Source organism: Crocuta crocuta, unplaced genomic scaffold (assembly GCF_008692635.1).
Source record: "Crocuta crocuta isolate KB4526 unplaced genomic scaffold, BGI_CrCroc_1.0 scaffold162, whole genome shotgun sequence".
NCBI lineage: Eukaryota > Metazoa > Chordata > Mammalia > Carnivora > Hyaenidae > Crocuta > Crocuta crocuta.
This window is the reverse complement of record NW_027529433.1, coordinates 3,600,831-3,621,940: the sequence shown is the minus strand read 5'-3', so window position 1 is coordinate 3,621,940 and position 21,110 is coordinate 3,600,831. Positions and strand designations below refer to the sequence as shown.

Below are 21,110 nucleotides of genomic sequence, written 5' to 3'. Positions count from 1 at the left end.
AGTCAGTCAATTAACAAATATATCAACAACTGACTAATGTAATTTCATAGAGTGTTATGTGCTGCGAAGTCTGTGAGACCATCATGTGTCAGAGAGGGGCAGTCTAGAAGGCAAAGGCTGGCAGTTACCAGGTTAGTCCTTGAATGTTCCTGGAGGAGGGTGCTTTTGAGCTGAGATCTAAGCGTTTTCAAGGAGAGAATGGCAATTTACATATTATCCCAGTAACTCTCAAAAAGTGAGGTAGCAATAGGTTTTACAGGCATATAAGAAAAAATTACCCATGTGCTGTTGGTCACAGACCTTCAGTTTTAGCTATTTCAAATGAACTTCTTGACGCTTTTAAGGCTGAGTCCCATTTTAATCCCCATTTTGAACCTTTCCTTGCCTCCACCTGTCTTGGAATTACTTGTTTAGTGATTCTTTAATCACTGAAGAAAAACTTTAAAATGAAAGACAATCTCACACTTAAAAAAAATTATTCATGGGGTGCCTGGGTGTATCAGTCAGTTAAGCGTCCAACTCTGTTTTGGCTCAGGTCATGATCTCACAGTTTGTGTGGTCTGGCTGAGCCCTGCTTCAGGCTCTGTGCTGATAGCATGGAGCCTGCTTAGGATTTTCTCCCTCCCTCTCTCTCTCTCTCTCTCTCTGCCCCAGCACCCTTCCAAAAAAAAAAAAAATTTAAAAAAATTATTCATTAGAATTTTTTGAATAGAATGTTTTGGATTCTTTGAATATGAAGAAAAATCTTAATTCTTGAAAATACATTTTCTCTCAATCCCAGAGTTCCCATCCTTTCAAGGAAAACAGGTAGAAATGCTGTGTCATTACAGATCATATAGTGCCCTTATCCTGGCCCTCAGCCAAAACTTATTTTCAAGAGCTATTTAAGAGTCTAATAATTACAAGCTGCAAAGTATCCTCAAGAACGGAAAGGCCATAAGCAAGAGTTCCTAATGTCTCAGAAGAAAGAACACACGAGTTATTTAATCACAAGGGGCATGGGAATACTTCAGTTGAACTTTATTCCATTTAACTCTCCCATCTGATAAAACTACATCTCATCTGTGGTTTGGGCCAAGAGGGAAATACAAATTATAGAGAAATGAACGTTCTAGTCAGAGAAAAGAAAGAAATTAATATTCTAGTGGCTGAGATCATAACAATATCTGTTGATATCACTAAATAGTTATAAAATATGATAAACTTATTCTTTATTAAGGAAGCTTTATAGAGATTAACTTTATTATTATTTCTCAAGTCCTTTAAATCCTCCAAGTAAAAAGGGAAGAGAACCAATTATCCTAATAAATACACATTAGTCACTTAAGTACAAGATAAGGCGTAAATAGCCCCTAGGGTTCTGTAATCTAGTTAAGGAGATAAGCAGTAAGCACAAGAGAAAACAAACTGAGAGTCGAGCATTAAATTATCTCTTGTTTCCCAAAACCACTAGGCAATACATAACTAATAGCCTGAAAATATTAATAATGATCACAAGAGCAGTGTTTGTATAGTGATTACTATACTCCCTTTAAGGGCTTTTGCATAAATTATTTAGTCTTCACATGAATCCTATGGTGTAACGATGTAGTTATTTTTATTAGTTCCTTTTTACAGATGAAAAGATTGAGGCATGAAGACATGAAGTATCTTGCTCTAGGTCACATGGCTAGTAAGCAGTAGAGCAAAAATTCAAACCAGTCTAGATCTCGAGTTTATGCTCTTAGCCCCCAGGCTGACCTGCTAAAACTTCTGCCAGTTGAAAGGCCTCATGGCTTTAAAAAACCTTGAAGGAGAAGAATGGAGCCCTTGTCCTTCTACACACATTATATCCAGAATCTGATGTTTGGTATTTCTTTATCTATGCGTGTTATTCCAAATTCATGGATAAAAAGTGGAATTTTCCCCCTTTGAAAGGCGTACTATTTATAAGACAATGATCAAAGTGCTTTGTAGATATTAACTCATTTAATTCTTACTAATACCACTAATGAGGTAAGAGCAATGAGCCCCAGAGAAATCATTTGGGCTCAGAGAATTTGACCAAAGTTAAAAAATTTAGTAGATGGCAGAGCTAAGATATGAACCCAGGCAGTCCATGCTTTTAAACATTATACTATTTGCCTTCACTAAAAATAAAAACTTAGGTCTTGTCCACATACTTCTTTTCAGAATAAGGGATGTCTGCTTTAATGCTGACAATGACCAGACTTCATACCATGTAGGGTATGTGAATTGCCAACTAACCTACGAAAGAATATCTGAAAAGAATTCTAGCTCCTCACTAGACTGTAAGCTCCCAACCTGTAGAAACTGTCCATTCTATTTACCATTGTATTCCTAGCAACTAGCACAGTGCCTGACATGTAACAGATATGCAATGAATACGTATCAAATAAACTAACCTAAAATCTGTAGAATATTTAGGACTCAATATAAATAAGGTGGTTGATCCAAGTAATTTAGAAGACAAAAAGACAAAAAGTGTTGCTAAAAATGATCAATTTTGGCTTTTTTAAGTTTTAAAAATCAAAAAGAAATGCTGTGTTTTAATAAAGATGAAAATTCCCCAAATAAACCAGAAAATGCTCTACTATATAAAGCAAATAGCAAGATCTTTAAAGAGAATAAAACTTACCTTTGAGCCATCTAAACTGATTATCCTATACACATTTCTTGTGCTGTCATAGAAGTAAGACACAGTAACTGCATGCTTGCTGGTGGGTACCCAGTTCTTCTTTGTGTTTGGGTCAATCTGGAAGACGTGAGCTCGAGTGCTGAAGATGGGTTGCTCCCTGTTGGGCAGAAAATAAAATGACAGATTGAAAGCAGTCAGTTTTATTACACTGAACAGCAGAACATGAAATCTGTGATGACTCCATTTACCCCAAAACTCCCACATCCCCAAGATCAGAGAAATGTTCTTCCATATTTCAATACTGTAAGTAGTCAATCATATGCATCTTAAAACAATTACAGTCCATTCTCATTACTTCATGAGGTTGCCTACTCACTAAAATATATTTGTAACTCCAAAATCAGTACTTGAGATACCTTCTCAGTGCTTTGCAGTGGAAAGATGTGAATCACCTGATGTGCATATTTCCGTCTAAGGTTGGTCAAGGCAACACTTGGCCTTCTTGTTTCAGCTCCCATACTAAAAACAAGTGTCCTTTTAGTGATCTATTTGGCCCCATGCATTTCATAATACTGTGCTTTTTGTTGGTGTTTTCACTGTGTAAAATAGCTCCCAAGCATAGTGCTGAAGTGCTGTCTATTCTTAGGTGCAAGAAGGCTATGATTTGTCTTATGGAGAGAATGTTATAAGCTTTGTTCAGGCATGAATTATAGTGCTGTTGGCCATGAGTTCAATGGTAATGAATCAATAATATATATTAAATAAGGGGTCTTTAAATATAAACACACATAAAACAAGCTTATACATTGATTTGTTGATGAAAATGTGACCGGAGGCTTGTAGGAACCTAACTCTCGATGTACCCTAGGAGCAATCATTCAGTATTTGATAATTCAGTGTTCGTGGTGCCTTTATAGAACACAGCTACTCTAAATAATGAGAATCGACTCTATCCTACTAAGATACAAGAGTCTTATATAGGCACTAGGTTAAAAATGTTTACCTATTTAAAACTAGATTATTCTGGTAACAGGTAAATAAACTTACTGAGAAAAGTTTACATTCAATATAATCTCTACTACATTAAGAAGTATATGAAAAACACAGTGGCTCACAGCCACAGTATCTTTTACTGAGATTAAGTAGGGCCTTAAACAGTAGCTTTTACAAATAATTTCAAGAACCCAAACTATTAAAAAATGTATATTCAAAATATCATTAGCTTATTTTACAGTCTGGAAAACAAGCATGTGATGATCTATATGCAACAAAAGTATATGCAAAATTTTCCAAGTTCTGAGTAGAAGTTCTTCTGGAAACAGCCTTTACCAGGCTTTTTTGCTTTGAGCCCAAATAAAGTTCCCTTCTCTCAATTACACATCTTCCTTTCTTAAAGCTGCTTAAGGTCCTCAAGAGAATTTTAACCAGTATTAAATGTTTAATGTTTTAAATTTAGAGAAAGGAGAGTATCGAAAAGGAGAAATTGGAAAACAGGCAAGGCAAGTCTGGGCCCAGGGCAACACGACTCTTCAGACTAATAATAACGGGCTGGGTGTCACGTATGCCTATGGTCTTCTTCAGCCCTTGGAGAGCAGGTATGAAAGGCAGGGCTTCCCTGTAGGTAACCTGGCTCTTCCCAGCTTTATTTCTGGAAACCCCCATAACAACTTTTCTTATTCTTAGAATCTCTTTTGAAGCAACTGATAAATCTTACACCATTCCCTAAATACTGAAGCACAGAGTCATCATTTCTGGCTTAATCACATTATATATAGATTCATTTGACAAAGAATTATTCACAATCTGGCAAAGCACTGTGCCTGTATGAAGAATTCTTCTGAACTGGAGAGAGGTCCAATTCATTCCCTCTCCCCCATCTTCAATCCTTCAATTTTTCAGGGAGGCTGATGCTACACTTGGGTTATATTCCAAAAAGCCCTGCAAACCTTGAGTTTTGTTTTTTCTTCACCTTTTAATTAAAGTTCTAGGATTAAGTGTAGGTGGTCAGCCTGACTGTAAATAACTAGTTCCAATCCACAGGAAAACCCAATCACACAAAAGTGTATTTACTAGGGCATGGAAGGAAGGGAAGTAAGAACTCTAGTGTTTACTAACAACTTTTTCCCCCATTTGACAAGTGGTAAATGTCTAAATAGTGCAGGGTATTGCAATATATGGATTTTGTAAGAAACAAAAATAGTTAAGACAATGATATTACTTTTACACATCTTATATGACCAATCAACAAATCCTTATCAGTGGAAATCCAGTGTTTTGAGTCTTATACTTTCCGCATCTTAATTCATACAATCTGCACAATTAATCCATAAATTTAATCCCCTTTTGAATAAAAATCTTTATACTAGCTGTTTTACAAGTGTTCCTTATGAATTTGGGAATCAACTAAGTACAATGCTTTTCAATTCTCTTCTGAATAGTTGATTTCTTAAAATTAAAGTTCAAGATTTCTGGTCAAAATCTTGTCAAAGACTCCATTAAAAATATTAGCAAAATAATTTCACTGCTGTCACAGGGAACAGAGTTCCTAGAAGTAAAGAGGAAGTTACTACATCTATCAAGGCATAATAATAAATGGTTCACACTTCAACTGAATATCTACTGTAAGCCAGAAATAGAGAAAACATGGTTCCTTCCCCTGAAAAGTTCAATTTGCTGACGGAGGACAGATATAAGAGAAAAAAAAAAAAAAAAAAAAAAAAAAAAAAAAAAAAAAAAACTCTTTATCATGATAGATTCTCTGGAAAGAAGTGACTGAGAGCTACCATGGAGAAACTGATGTCTAAGAAGAGTTTGAAACAAAGTATGGTCAAGTGGGAAGAGGCCATAGGACACTGGTATGTGTAGCAAGAACCTTAGGGAGTGTGAGTGCCTTTGACGAATGAGGCCAAAGAGAGAAGCCAATTCATGTGGGTCCCCTCTGGAAACTACTGAGACTGTAAATAGAGAACAGCTCTGCATTTTAGCAAGATACATTTTGAAATACTGAAGACGTGGATGGAAAGGAAACAAGATTGAACATAGGAAGGTCAGTCAGACTCTTAAGAAAGAAACTCAAGTATTAGAAATAAAGAATGGGCTCCCAGGGTGGCTTAGCTGGTTGAGCATCTGACTTCAGCTCAGGTCATGAATTGACGGTTCATGGGTTTGAGCCCCGTATGGGCTCTGTGCTGACAGCTCGGAGCCTGAAACCTGCTTCAGATTCTGTGTCTCCCTCCCTCTCTTTGCCCCTCCCCTGCTTGTGTTCTCTCTCAAAAGCAAATAAATAAACATTAAAAAAGGAAAGAAGGAAGGAGGTTAGGGAGCGGGATGAAGACTGAGCAGGGATTAGAGGTAAATTAGAAAACAGAACCAGTAAGATTAAGCAAGATTGGTTGCAGGGCAATGTTTCTCAAATGGGGGGTGATTTGTCACAAGTGGGACATTCCACAATTTCTGGAGACATTTTTGGTGGTCGCAACTGAGGAAGATTGCTATTGGCATCTAGTAGGTAGAATCCAGGGATGTCGGTAAACATCTACAATGCATCAAACAGCCTCCTACAAGAATGAACAGACCAAAATGTCAATAGTGCCAGTGACCAAGATGGAAAACAGAAATTGAAGTCTGGAGTTGAGGGAGGATGAAATGGGAGACGATGAGCAAAGGTTTGACCAAGTTCAGATGTGTCTAAGGGTTTGCATATAAAATTGTTAAATCAGGAACTTAAAAATATCAGTTTGGAGCACAGTGGAAAACACCAGGGTAGAGTGAAGACTTGAGGGAGTCATCAAGAGATCATACCACATGCTGAGAAAAACTGAGGACTGATGGATGAGCGGGGGAGGGGGGATGGGCATGGAGGAGGGCACTTGGGATGAGCACTGAGTGTTATGTGGAAACTAATTTGACAATAAACTATTTGTAAAAAAAAAATTAAAAAATAATAAAATAAAATAAAAAAAGAGATCATACCTACCACAGCAGTCTGTTTTAGAAACATTTCAACAACACTAAGCATGTGAATGAATTTCATTCTAGAGAAAAGCTATAGAAGCAGCAGCAGCAAAGTCATATCTGAAATATTAAACCTTTTATTAATTTTTCTTAATGTTTTATTTATTTCTGAGAGAGAGAGAGACAGAGTGAGCAGGGGAGGGTCAGAGAGAGAGAGAGGGAGACACAGAATCGGAAGCAGGCTCCAACCCATGAACCGTGAGATCATGACCTGAGCCGAAGTCAGACGCTTAACCGACTGAGCCACCCAGGTGCCCCATAAAGCTCTTATTTTTTAAGAGGATCCACAAAGCATATGAAACTGTCCCAAGTGTCCAAGTGTTAAAGTTTCACATAAACTGGATGGCATTCATTAATAAAGGTTAGACCCACAACTTCCTTTACAGCAATTCACACAAATACTAACTGCATCAAATACAAATAGCTCCCAAAATATGTTCTCTGGAGCAACAGTCTTCGAAATGAGTGTTCCATGTTTAAGTAAGTTCTGCAAACATGGTTTTGTCCCATTCTGAAATACTTATAATGTACATTAGTGTATTAAAGGTTCTAAAATGTCCTGCAGTAAAGAAACCCATTTAGGCCTGAATAACCCAGCATGTGGCAAAATTATCTGACTCCAAATTTATTTTCCACATAACACATTAACATGTTGATAGGATTTATATTTATAACCACAATATGAAAGTCAAAAGATAAATTGTGAGGTAAAAGTATCTCACTGTAAGCTGGTCTCGATAGTCAGCCATTTTTACTGACATTACTGTCAACAGAAAATATATATAAAAGGTATAACATTGAAACTTCATTTAGTAATGACTACCATATTATTTCTTAAATAGGTGTCTGTTAACAGCATTCAAAGGAACTCTTCTAAGGAATTAATCTAGCAATCAATTAGATGTTGCCATGAAATGCTTTAAACTACCTTAGAGAAATAAAACTAAACAGATACACACACACCACAACCATATATCGTTTTATCCTAGAGAATCATCTACTTTGCCATTTCTTCCATCAATTATCAGGATAATGAACAGTGTAAGTGACGTATTATAAGAAAAGCTTATTGGAGTCATTTTCAATTGGTTCATAAAATAATTCTAAGAAGCTGGTATAAGAAAGAACAATTCTGAAGTTCTTCATCTTGGACTAAAACACAGTAAAAGTACCATCTATATGTAGTGATCAACTCCAAAACTTCATATGGATATGAAAAACTGGAAGAATCAAAGTATAAGATGACCTAAGAAAACTGTAGTAAAATCAGAATTTTGTATTAAAAACAAGGTTTATTCAAACTCATTAGAGTTGACATAAAGAATTAGTATATTTAACTCTTAGGCATCTCTGTAATAAGAAAAAAAAGGAAAACTCAAGTAAAACAAAAAGACTACTTATCAAGAAATATGTAAGCTCTAGATCTAGAAAAAAGGGAAAAAATTAACTTTTGTCATTTGGATAGTTATTATTTAGAAAAATTCAATGATAATGCTTTTCAAAAATTATTACTGAGAGCTGTATTTTTACAAACATTATGTGATTATGCAATAAACTTATGTTTTAAGGCAATGCAAAGGTATGGGTCCAATAATAACAAGAAAGCTCAAGGGAAGAAAAATAAATTATACATTCCCTAGTCTTCTTTTCATGTTTAGCTTACAAATACTCTTTTTCATATATGTAAATATAATTAACTATTGTAGCAAAGGGGATATAAAGAAGATTATGGTTTCAAATCATTCCCCGACTTTCTGATTAATTTTTCAAAAGAAAGTTGCCTGGTACAAGTTTAAGAAACCCCAAGGTGAATGAATAATTCTTTCCACTGAAGAGTTTGACATCGTTATAAACATGGCTGGCTGGCTATCCACCAACTATTCTTCAGCACTCCCTCCCAACACATCTCTGCATTTCGTTCTGATGCTCCAACCTTCCTTCACATGATTGTGAGCTTCATGCCTAGAATAATCAAGGCAATTCCAGTCTTCTTACCAGAAATCCGTTTAAGAACGGACCTCTGAAGCAATTCACGTCAGTGAGATAACCTAATAATGTTTGCTGGAAGCTTCTGGGTACAGTCACAAAGAAATTCACACATAACAAGAGGTGTTCTCTTAAATAACATTGTTTATGCAGTGACATCGGACCTAAAGGAGTCATCTTAGTACTGTGAGGCCACGAACCTGAGAACAAAGCCAACACTGTTTGCTAAGAATAGCAGATGGAAAGACAAAGAATCTGCTTCCTTGATTGTGTCATTGAGTCAATGAATTAGCCTCCAGGCTTATGTGGTAAAACAAGTTTCTGGGGCGCCTGGGTGGCTCAGTCGTTTAAGTGTCCAACTTCGGCTCAGGTCATGATCTCACGGGTCGTGGGTTCGAGCCTCACATTGGGCTCTGTGCTGACAGCTCAGAGCCTGGAGCCTGCTTCGGATTCTGTGTCTCCCTCTCTGTCTCTGACCCTCCCTGCTCACGCTGTCTCTCTGTCTCTCTCAAAAATAAAATAAAACATTTCTAAAAATTACACAAATGATGTTGAAGAAGTTTATATGAAATAAACCCTATAATGAAGTACCCCCCAATAAAATGTAACTGATGGTCTTTTGGAACTCCTGGCTAGCTATACTCTGGTCGTTCATTAACTTCATAACACAACCACACAGCATACACAATTAGATTTAGGGGGAGAGAGCATTTAAAATTCTATAGGTAATCAATAAAAAAATTCCTAAGACTAACTTCATTAGGAAGAATGGAATGCAGGAGTCATGGTGGGAGGAAGAAATGTGAAAATGGCAAAAGTTCACTATCAATTGATTTTCTACTGTAAGAATTTAATATCCAATGCTTTTAAGAGATAGCAGTATAACATATTAGAGATAGGGAGAAAACCACCAACAGAAATAACAATTGGAAGTTTTAAAATCAGTTGACTGGTGATGCAGCCAGATGAAGGGAAAATGAGGTAGGTAACTAGTACCTGTCTTTATAAAACTTCAAGTATTACTTAATGTTTTAACTCTGTATAGGCATCAAAAAGACTTTTTAAAGCAGCATTGTGGAGGAATCTACATACACATCAAAATTAACACCGAGAAAAGAATGTTTTAGAGGCCACTTATGAAGACTGCCAGAAAACCACAGAGTAAGTGACAAATTTTAATAGCCTGGAACTCAACTGACTCAACAATACATGCTATGAAGCCATTCCTATTATTCATGAAGAGGAATAAAGAGAAAGTAGGAGAGAAGCAGAAATCCAAATGAGCCTAAATGCAAGACTGAAGCACTGAAGGTATGTCTACCTCTTCAGGAAAATACTCTCCTTCGTTAGAAGTAAATACACAGTAAGATAAAAAAACATTCTACTGTCAGCTTAGTTTCTGGAAGCTGAGAAGCTGGGTAATACTTGTTAAGGCCAAAAGGACATGAGCAAAGATAAGACAGGGACTGAACAGACACCAATGATCCCTGAACTTCGATGTAATACCTGAAGAACTCAGTTTCAGTGCCACTTGGGGGTGGTACAGAAGGTCTTCAGACAAGCCAGAGCTCAAGCACCTGAATTTCCTCCAAAGAACTATCTTGCACAAGTAATAATATAATTGTAATCCCACTGGATTAACGGGGAACCAGTTTATCTCCATCTCCCCACACACCCCCACATAAGACAAATCTTAAAATTACCTGTTTTGATGCTGCTCAAAGACTATAAGGGCATACTGTCAATTATATATTTCTACTGCCATGTTATGTATTTAACAGCTGACTGCGTATACATTTAGAATATTATCTTTTAAAAAACACATGCTTATTTTGAGGGAAGCAGAGAATTCTAATGGCTACCCAACACATAGTTGTACTACAAGAACTCCATCTAGTGATGGATCAAAAACATAGCAGGCATATGTTTTTTTAAAACTTCCAAGTTACTATTTAGCAAACACAAAATTGTAAAGTGACATTGTCATACCACAAGTATGCAGATTCAAAATGTGACGCCAACAACTATAAAACATTTTCTGGAAGAATTTCTTAGAATTGTTTTTTTTTAAAAGGATAGAAGTCCTTGGTCTTTTAATTGGTTAACTGGTCATTTGAATGACAGATTTTTTTTTTTAATTTAACCTTTCNCCTCAGCACAGAGCCCGACACAGGGCTCGAACCCACGAACCGGGAGATCATGACCTGAGCTGACTGCAGACGCTTAACCGACTGAGCCATCCAGGCGCCCCATGAATGACAGATTTTTTTTAAAAAATCATTGTTTGCATCACAACAATTGAATATGAGAAATTTTCATGACATCAAATCAATTCAAATTTCCATTTGGAACTTATTAAATTATGAAATCATACTTAAATGGTAAGAATACTGTCTACTTCTTTATATATCTTCCCTCATTTTAAGAGTGGTTTTCATCAATCAGTCCTTTCATTAGGCCACAGCACTAGTTATTAAAAGAGATTATAGTACTTATTTACCTTGGGCACTTTAATCATTAGCTACATTGAAAACATCAAGAGATATAACAAAATTGATAAAGAGGAAGCAAACCCACTCATTTTAGCAAATGATAACCGAATTATCAATTGATTCTTTCAATGCTCAGAGAACCTGACTTGCTATTTTTTATTTTTAAAAATTTTTAAAGAATTTTTTGAAGTTTAGTTTGAGAGAGAGTATGCGCACATGAGCACAGAGAAAGGGCAGAGGAAGACGGGGAGAGAGAGGATCCCAACCTGATGTCTGTCAGCATGGAGCCCGATGTGGGGCTCGAACTCACTAACTGAGATCATAAACTGAGCCAAAATCAAGAATGAGATGCTTAACCAACGGAGCCACTCAGGTGCCCCTTGACATGCTATTTATTAAATAACTGCCAAGTAACATCATCTCTGCCCTTCTTCCTCATTTTAAACTGTATCCATTTTAGATAAAATCCTGGATGTTTAAAAACATATCAAGAGGTATTCCTGATAACTCGTTACATTTAAAATTACTTTGTATTTCCAACTCTATTAGGCTTTAAATATTCTTCTGTCCCACATAATTTCCACTAAATAAAGCTTAATAGTGAAAACTGAAAATACATTTATTTTCATTTATTTTAACTGCGATGTAAAAGTCTATGAGAGCTTCACTGTCCAACAGAGTACCTACTAGCCACGTGACTACTGAATTTGAAATATGACTTGTGCAACTGAGAAACTGAAGGAAAATAGCCTCTTATTAATGAAAATTTAATTTGTGTTAAAATAGGTGGTCCATTCCTAAAAGTCTCAAATAATTTTCTAGTAGACATCCAATTCCTAAACTTTAAAAGTAAATTAAATGTTAAAAAATTATCTTAAATTTTTTTTTAATATTTATTTTTGAGAGAGACAGAAGATAAGTGGGGGAGGGGCAGAGAGAGAGGGAGACACAGAATCTGAAGCACGCTCCAGGCTCTGAGCTGTCAGCACAGAGCCCAAAGCGGGGCCTGAACCCATGACTGTAAGATCATGATCTGAGCTGAAATCAGATGCTTAACTGACTGAACCAACCAGGCTCCCCAAAAGATTATTTAAATTCTAATACTAATAAAATTTTAAGGAACAGTAATACTCTTAGGTATTTTTCCTATACATCTACTACAAACTAACCAAGTGGATACTCAATCCATATAGTATCTGAAGAAGTAAGTATTCCAAACAAAGAAACAAAAAAAAAATCCAGGACTGAAGAAGATTAAAAGTACTGTGGCAAAATGTTAACGTTCACTATATTTTAATAGTGGCTGTATAAATGTTATGTTATTTCCTGTATTATTGTGAATATTTTAAATTGCTGAAAACAATAAAATCTCACACCATTTCTCTTAGAATTTATTGACACTGAAATTTGAATAATCAGCCATATTTTGTACATATGTAGATCATTTATTTTAACTGTGATGTAAAAGTCTATGGTATAATTAGAGCTTCACTGTCCAACAGAGTACCTACTAGCCACATGACTACTGAATTTGAAATATGGCTTGCAACTGAGAAAGTGAATTCGTTTAGATTTTGATACTCAAGTCAGTTATTTAAACACACTTAAGCATATATGGAACAACTTGCGTATGTGAATCTACTATTTTAACTGTCCACTTGTTGAAATTTAAATTCAGATCAAATATTTCTGATAAAAAATTTTAGGGTCTCCAGAATTAGAGGTGCTCTAAATGCAAAAAACATGAGATTTCAAAGACTTGGTAAGAAAAATGTAAAATATTCCAATGACTTTTATACTGATTACATGTTAAAAATATTTTGGATATATTGTGCCAAAATGTGTTAAAACCAATTTTACCTTTTTAAAATATTAACAATAAATTTAAAATTACATATGACGCTCACATTGTATTTCAAGTAGAAAATACTGGACTATTCTATGTAGCCATTTCCTTACTGACAGATATATAAGTTCCATTTTTTACACTATAAACAATGCCCCTGTATGTTTACCTGTGCAAGCATGCAAGAAGATATACTAGAAGAATTCCTGGTCGTAGGGTATGCACCAAAGCAGATTTCCAATTTGCTCGTCACAGTACATGTACCAATTTATATTCTTTTTAAAAAATGGTTTATTATTTATTTTAAGAGACAGAGAGAGAGAGCATGTGAGCAGGGGAGGGGCAGAGAGTTAGAGAGGATCCTCAGCAGGCTCCACGCTGTCGATACAGAGCCTGACAGGGGACTCGATGTCATGAACATTGAGATCAGGACCAGAGCTGAAATCAAGAGTCAGATGCTTAACCCACTGAGCCACCCAGGCACCCCTCAGTTTATATTCTTAATAGTCTTACATAATATCCTCCCAACACTTGGTAATGTCCAAGTAACATCTTTAATTTGTAGCAACATGATGTGCACAAAAAGGTATTTCATTGTTGCTTTAATCTGCGTAACACTGATTACTAGTGAGGCTGAGAAGATCTTCATAGACTTCTGACCCACTTGAGTCCAGTAGATTTCTATAGTTATTCCTGGGCTTGTTTAAAACCTTATTTTAGCTTCAGACAGTGAGAGAGACCAGAATTCAAAATTCAGCATTCAAACCATATGCAGGGGAACATTTCATAATTCTTACATATATAAACCTAATTGAGGTCAACATCTACTGAGGTCAGCCTCCACTCAAGAAAAGCAAAGCCAAGTTGCCTTTTTTCCCTAAATCTGATGCCATTTAATGTTTGAAAATCAATATAGCATAGATACAGCATATATATTCTACTCTTTTTCCAAAGGCAAATTACACATCTTTGGTATTAAATTTAGTTTTAGTTTTTTATATACCAAACGGTTTCTGATGTTCCTCAAAAATTTTCCTTTGTGCAAGGGTAAACAGAGGAATAATAAATGTTTATTAGTCAAACTTTTAACTTAAGAGCTTTTAAAAGTTTTCCTGGCTTAGTATAAAAAAATTTTTTTTTAAACCAGGGGCTCCTAGTTTAAAAAACTCAGTTAAGCATCTGACTCTTGATTTTGGCTTAGGTCATGATATCACAGTTCTCACAGTTCATGGGTTCAAGCCCTGAGTGGGGCTCTATGTTGTCAGAAGCTGGAAGGGATTCTCTCTCTCTCCCTCTCTGCACCATCTCAAAAATAAAGAAATAAACTCAAAAATTTTTTTAATTTTTTAAAATGTTTTTAAAATTGTATTTCTGAGAGAGAGACAGCATGAGCAGGGGAGAGTCAGAGAGAGAGGGAGACACAGAATCTGAAACAGGCTCCAGGCTCTGAGCTAGATGTCAGCACAGAGCCTGACCCGGGGCTCGAACCTATGAACCATGATATCATGACCTGAGCCAAAGTCGGACACTTAACCAACTGAGCCACCGAGGCGCCCCTTAAAAAAAATTTTTTTAAACATAATGTTTAATGGTAAGCTATATGTCAGCAGTAACAATGCAATTTTACTGTGGAAAACATTAAACTCCTGGGTGTTTTCCTAATAGTAAACACTATCACTACTTCCCCACTGTTTCTCTACACGATTCTTATTCCAACATTCCTCAGACTTGAAAGAATCACTTCTAGCTAGTGGAGTTTTCTCTAGTCACAGCTAATAACTACATCTGGCTAACTCCTTTCTGAGTGGTCCTCAAGTAGGTTAGCTATATGTAAGTCCACCAACAAACAGCCTCTAGTATTTTATGTATGGTAGCCACACATTTTCAGTTTTTCAGGATTATCCAGCTTTAATGTACTTATTTTTTCTATTAAATAAGGGCTGCATTAACTATAATTAAATGTGATTTATGATACCCACTGTTGTCAGCTTTTCAGGAAACAAAAATTATAGACAAAAATTTTTGTCAGATGCTATGTCCCAATTTGGGGTTTTGCAAATATAATCCCTATAATGACATAGTGTTCTTGCTCAAATGCATTACATCTATTTCAAAAACAGTGGTGTTGCAATAATTCAGTTGTTACAGCATTACAGAGGCACAACCAAATTCTTTTTCTCACTGTGAATGTATTAATTATTTTTCACTGATGATAGATTTGAAATAGGGATACAATAAGCTAGGTTTGTGGTCTGTGTCCTGTTTAGCCTTTCTGAAAGTGAATTTTAGTAGAGACAAGGAGAGACTGACTTCTGACATACTTGAGGTAATCACTATTGATAAAAAGAGTACCTGACAAGATAAAGTACTCTACAGTTTACAGCATTGTTTTTTTGTTTGTTTTTTTTTAACATTGTGGCAACCCAGAGGGTCATGGCCAACTTACTGGTTAACAATGGGCATTATATTATAAAAAATGGGTGAGAATACAAAATATCAGAGTGCATCTTACCTGCTAGCAGTGTACATATTATTCATGAAACTTTGAGCTACATATTTATTTATGCTTGGTGCAATGTAAGCTGCATTTTTTTTTAACTGTGGATCATAGCCAAAAAGTTTAAAAACCTAGGTATATAAAATGCTTTTATTTAATATTCATGAAAACCCTGTGAAGCAGGTACACAATACCCATTTCATACTACAAACACATAAGTCCTAAATGATTCACCCAAAGTCACACAGCTAGCAAATGATACAAATAAGCATTTTTAAAATGAAAATGAAAATAAAATTCAATCTCACTAGAAATCAAAGAACTGAAAATTAGAACCATGAGTTATTTTTTCACCTGTCAAAACAGAAAGCCTTTTTTTAATGAAAAAACTCAATGTTAGTGAGAGTTTAAGGAAACCGGACACTTTCAGAAGCAGCTGGTGGGAGTATAAATCAGTAAAGTCTTTCCGAAAAACACTTTGACAAGGCATATCAAAAGCCTTTAAATTCTTGTGCAGATCCTTTGACGTATGAATTCCTAGGAATTTACCTTAAGGAAATAATCATGGATATACACAGAGATTTAGCTAGAGGGTTGTATAACCACATAGTCTACAATAACCAAAAGTTGTAAATTAAAATGTTCAATAGGGGCGCCTAGGTAATTCAGTTGGTTGAGTATCAGACTTCGGCTCAGGTCACGATCTCACAGTTCATCGTTCGAGCCCCGTGTCGGGCTCTTGACAGCTCAGATCCTGGAGCCTGCTTCAGATTCTGTCTCCCTCTCTCTGGCCCTCTCCTACACATACTTGGTCTCTGTCTCTCAAAAATAAATAAACGCTAAAAAATGTTTCAAGTGTTCAATAATGTAAGACCAAATAAATTACAGTACAGCCACAGTGGAATCCTATGTAGTCATTAAAAACAAAGTAGAACATTCAATGACCTAAGAGTGAAAAGTTTGTGAAATAGTCAATGAAAATAGTTTGTCAAATAGTGCATAAGTGTAATTTTGGTTTAAAATATACCTATATGCATAGAAAAAATACATGGAGGATATATAGTACTTATATTCAGTCTCTGTCCTGCCTCTCCTTCTCTCAACACAGAATCCTTCTAAAAACCCAAGCCAGCATTAAAAACTCTGGGGAAGAGAAAGGGTGGAGGGTTAGGATAAAGTAAGTAAGGCAAAAATGTATAAGGCTACTAAAGTGAGTGTGATGATGGTGGCTAAGGAAAGTTAAAACCTAACTCAGGTGGGGGCACCTGGGTGGCTCAGTCGGTTAAGCGTCAGACTTCAGCTCAGGTCATGATCTCACGGTTCGTGGGTTCGAGCCCCGCATCGGGCTCTGTGCTGACAGCTAGTTCAGAGCCTGGAGCCTGCTCCGGATTCTGTGTCTCCCTCTCTTCTCTGACCCTCCCCTGGGTCTCTCTTTCTCTCTCTCTCAAAAATAAATAAAAATATTTTAAAAAATTAAATTAAATTAAAAAAAAACCTAACTCAGGTGGGTCATTCCTCAAAACCCTCCAATAGTTTACCAACTTAACAGTAAAAATTCAAGTCGTTAAAACAGTAATCTAAAGACCTTCTACCACTGTTTCTCAACCGTGGCTGTGTTAGAAACACTCAGCCTCCAAGGTGATTCTCCTGTGTAGCCAGGAGAAAAGAAACACCAGGATACCCACCCCCAACCTCATTTGCCAATGTGTGTGGGGTCTTTTACTCCAGCCACCCTGGCCCTCCTGGTGTTTCTCAAACATGCAAGCACCGCCTACCACAGGGCCTTTGCTTGAAGCACTCTTTCCCTTCAGATCTGTCTAGCATTTTCCTTTGCCTCCCCCAGCTGTTTGCTCAAATGTTACAGTCTGAGTGAGGCCGGTCCCGACTGCTCTCTGTAAAAATTGAGATTCCTTCCTCTTCTTTCCCAGGATTTTCCAATCCCCTTCTTTTAATTTCTCTCCCTGATGTTTGTCACCATGTGACATACAATGTATTTCTTATTTACTGTCCCTCTCCTAAAATGTTATCTCCTCAAGGGCAAGAATTATGTCTTTTAAATTACTGCTATGTCCCCAAGCAATTCAAATACCTGGTACACATTAGACACATAATGAATGAATGAACGAACGAACGAATGAATGAACGAATGAATATTAAGACCTACAGAGTTCTTGGTGGTGGGATTTATAAGTGAATAGTTTTGTAACTCAATTTTTCAGTGTGTGAACATGTGCTATATGTAATAAATAAAATATTAAGCAAACAACATATAATGTAATTTATTTGCTTTAAAAACACAACTAGTAAAAAAAAAATAAATTTAATTTGAAAAATAAAAAAATAAAAAACACAATTAGTAGAATGCTATCTTGGCGATTACACAAATATATATGTAAATATTCAATGAACTGTAGATTTACACACTTCAAATATATGCCTTTAATTTTAAAAGAAGTACATGAGTTTAAAATTTTATATAGCCCTATTGATAATGGATTCATCTCTTGCTCACAGACTTCTTCTATAAAACAGACACAAATCCCCACTGACTCAAGTTTTTCCATCAACTAGGTATGCTCAAAATTCTATTATGATGTTTAACAATACCTATAATTATCCTACACAACAAGTAAAAAAATATAACTACCTGTGTCACTTTGTGAATCAGAAAGTTTGTCTTACAAAATCTCATAATAAATCAAGAAAGCCAATCATCTCAAGCTAGAGAAGTTCCCTAACTAGTTCTTCCAGCTAACGCAGCATAGAAGATCATTATACTTTAACTAACAAAATACAAATATTAGCTGAACCAATTGATAAATAGAAAAAAAGCCAACTCTACTAGAGCCTTTGTGTTTGGCAGGCGTTGCACAATATTTAAGTGGATAATATCAAGAATCTAATTAAGGTTACCTCGCACAACTATTTGGTGACCATTTAGATACCAGTTCTCTTCAGTTCTTCTATAAAAGCCATACTCTGGGGTCTTGACAAAGTACTAATACCTACTCTTAAAATGTCTTCCAGTCAAAAACAGCCTTTCATTGTATGAGAAAAAGCTCAGGAGACTCAATCAAATACTCTTCTGAGACACTTCAGAAAAACAAGTTAGCCTTACTTCTCAAGAAAAAAGAGCAGTGGTAGTAGCAAGCAGAGTACTACAAACTGCAGCTTGAGCACAGCATGTCTCCTACAACATCTTATATCACAGTAATAAATATCTTATCAGAAATAAATATGGCTAGACTATGGAAAAGAATGTAAGGTTTATATGAATTTATAAGCTAAGCCGTAACACAAAGTAGACACCTTCCTATCTGTAGTATCCTAAATCATTCACTCTCGTATATTATTAAGGTAGTTTGGCAGAAATATCAAAAGCATTTGCTTAAGGAACTGAGTAACGATTCTAAACTAAGACTAAACTGCATCCTACCACCCCCCCCCTTTAGTAATACAGTCAGGAGGCGGATTTCTGCTTAGCTTAATTCTTTTGAAGAAAGCCTTCAATGAATTAAGATTTATTGGAAGGACAGTTTGGGAGAATCCAAAAACTTTTTAGTCATGCCAATTGTCATAGTTCTGGAGCTGTCCTTTGGCAAGGAAAACAGAACTCTCTAATCTATATTTTGATAGAATGATTCCACCTCTTTAACAGAATTCAATAATAATAATGGTGATGATGATGTTAGCCTGTGTGAGGTGAAACCATTGGTATTTGAGACTACAAGTTATTAATTACAAATTATTTCACATCTGCTTCAGACACTGGCTAGATTTAATAATACATGGCATTTCTGAAAAGTATCACATGATAGGAAGAATATGTATATTCTGTTAAAAGAGCTGTACATGTGCAAAAATACTTTCTACTTTCTCCCCATTTTTTCCCCAATCTTGATTTGGTTTCTTTTTGGTAAAAGCATTTAAGAATTTAATCCTTCCAGCATTAATTTCATTGAATACTTTCACCTCTAATAAAAGTTTTTCCAGAGAAATGTTTCCTTTCAGTTTTAAAAATGCAACTCGCTAGGCTGCCTGGGTGGCTACATTGATTAAGCATCCAACTTGGGCTCCGATCATGATCTTGTGGTTCAGGGATTTGAGCCCCAAGTTGGGCTCTGTGCTGACAGCTCAAAGCATGGATCCTGCTTCAGATTCTGTGTCTCCCTCTCTCTCTGCCCCTCCCCCCAACTCTCTCTCAGAAATAAAAATATTTTTAAAAAGTTTTTAAAATATTAACTACCTAGCTAGTTGTACTTGTGGGGAAGTTGTGTATAGTTTCTATAAAAGCGATCTGAACCATGAGAGAATTTTCACACACAGAATCAGAAAGGCTACATTTCATTAAAACAAATTTTGTAAAATGGGTTGTATGAACTACTTTTGAAAGTACTTACTAATTCTCTAAAAATAATGGGACTCTTGAGACCATCTTTTTCTTGTAAATCATCACAACTAAATATTTGTGGAGATAGGTGGAGAAACATATTTTACCCTGTAAAATTGTAAACAGTCAACAGGACTGCATAAAAACAATTTAACATACCAAAAGTAAGATTTGTTGATATCCCCTTTAAATGACTATGGAAGGATGAATGCCCCCAATGGTATGTAGGTCCAAAACCTAAAACCTACAAATGTTACCTTATTTGGTGAAGGGACTTGGAGGCCATGATTAAGTTAAGGCTCCTCAGATGGAGAGGTTCTTCTGGAATATATGGGTGTACCCTAAATGTAACTGCAAGTCCTTATAAGAAAGTGGCACAGGGAGATTTAGCTACAGAAGGTTGTGTCACCTAGGGAGAAGAGGGAGAGATTGGAAGATGTGTACACTGCCAGCTTTGGAGGTAGAAGAAGAGGCCATCAACCGCGAATGCAAGGAATGTTAACTGTAGAAGCTGGAGAAGTCAAGGAAGCCATTCTCCCTCAGAGCCTCCTGAAGCCCTGCTGACACCCTGATTTCACCTCCAGTGAAAGTGATTTTGGACTTCTGACATCTAGAACTTTAAGAGAATAAATATGTGTTGTTTTGAGCCACCAAATTTTTGTTACAGCAGACACAGTAAACTAATACAGTAACAAATGACACAGTGGTCTCCACCTTATCTACAAGACGTGTTTCAGGACTCTCAGTGGATGCCTGAAACCACAGATAGTACCAAATCCTACCTATTCTGTGTTTTTCCCTATCCATTTATACCTATGATAAAGTTAAACTTCTAAATTGGGCACAGTAAAATTAATAATAACTAATAATAAAATAGAATATACTGTAATAAAAGTTGTGTGGTCTCTTGATTTCAAAATATTTTTATTTAAAAAATGTTAATGTTTATTTATTTTTGAGAGAGACAGAGACAGAGTGCGAAGGGGAGAGGGACAGAGAGAGACAGAGACACATAATCTGAAGCAGGCTCCAGGCTCTAAGCTGTCAGCACAGAGCCCAATGTCGGGCCCGAACACTCAACCTGCGATATGACCACCAGAGCCGAAGTTGCACACTTAACCAACTGAGCCACCCAGGTGTTCCATGTTTGTTTACTTATTTTTGAGAGACAGACACAGAATGCAAGTGAGGGAAGGGCAGAGAGAGAGCGAGACACAGAATCAGAAGCAGCCTCCAGGCTCCAAGCT

The 21,110-nt window shown here is 36.2% G+C and overlaps 1 protein-coding gene across 1 annotated transcript in view; it reads right to left on the bottom strand.

The window, feature by feature from the left end:
* Positions 1–21,110, bottom strand: part of HOMER1 (homer scaffold protein 1) — a 135,581-nt gene that overhangs the window by 85,691 nt on the left and 28,780 nt on the right. Inside the window, exon 2 of the mRNA XM_077759890.1 lies at positions 2,639–2,795. Coding sequence (XP_077616016.1) covers positions 2,639–2,795 — 157 coding nt within the window. The remainder of the gene's footprint in view (positions 1–2,638; positions 2,796–21,110) is intronic.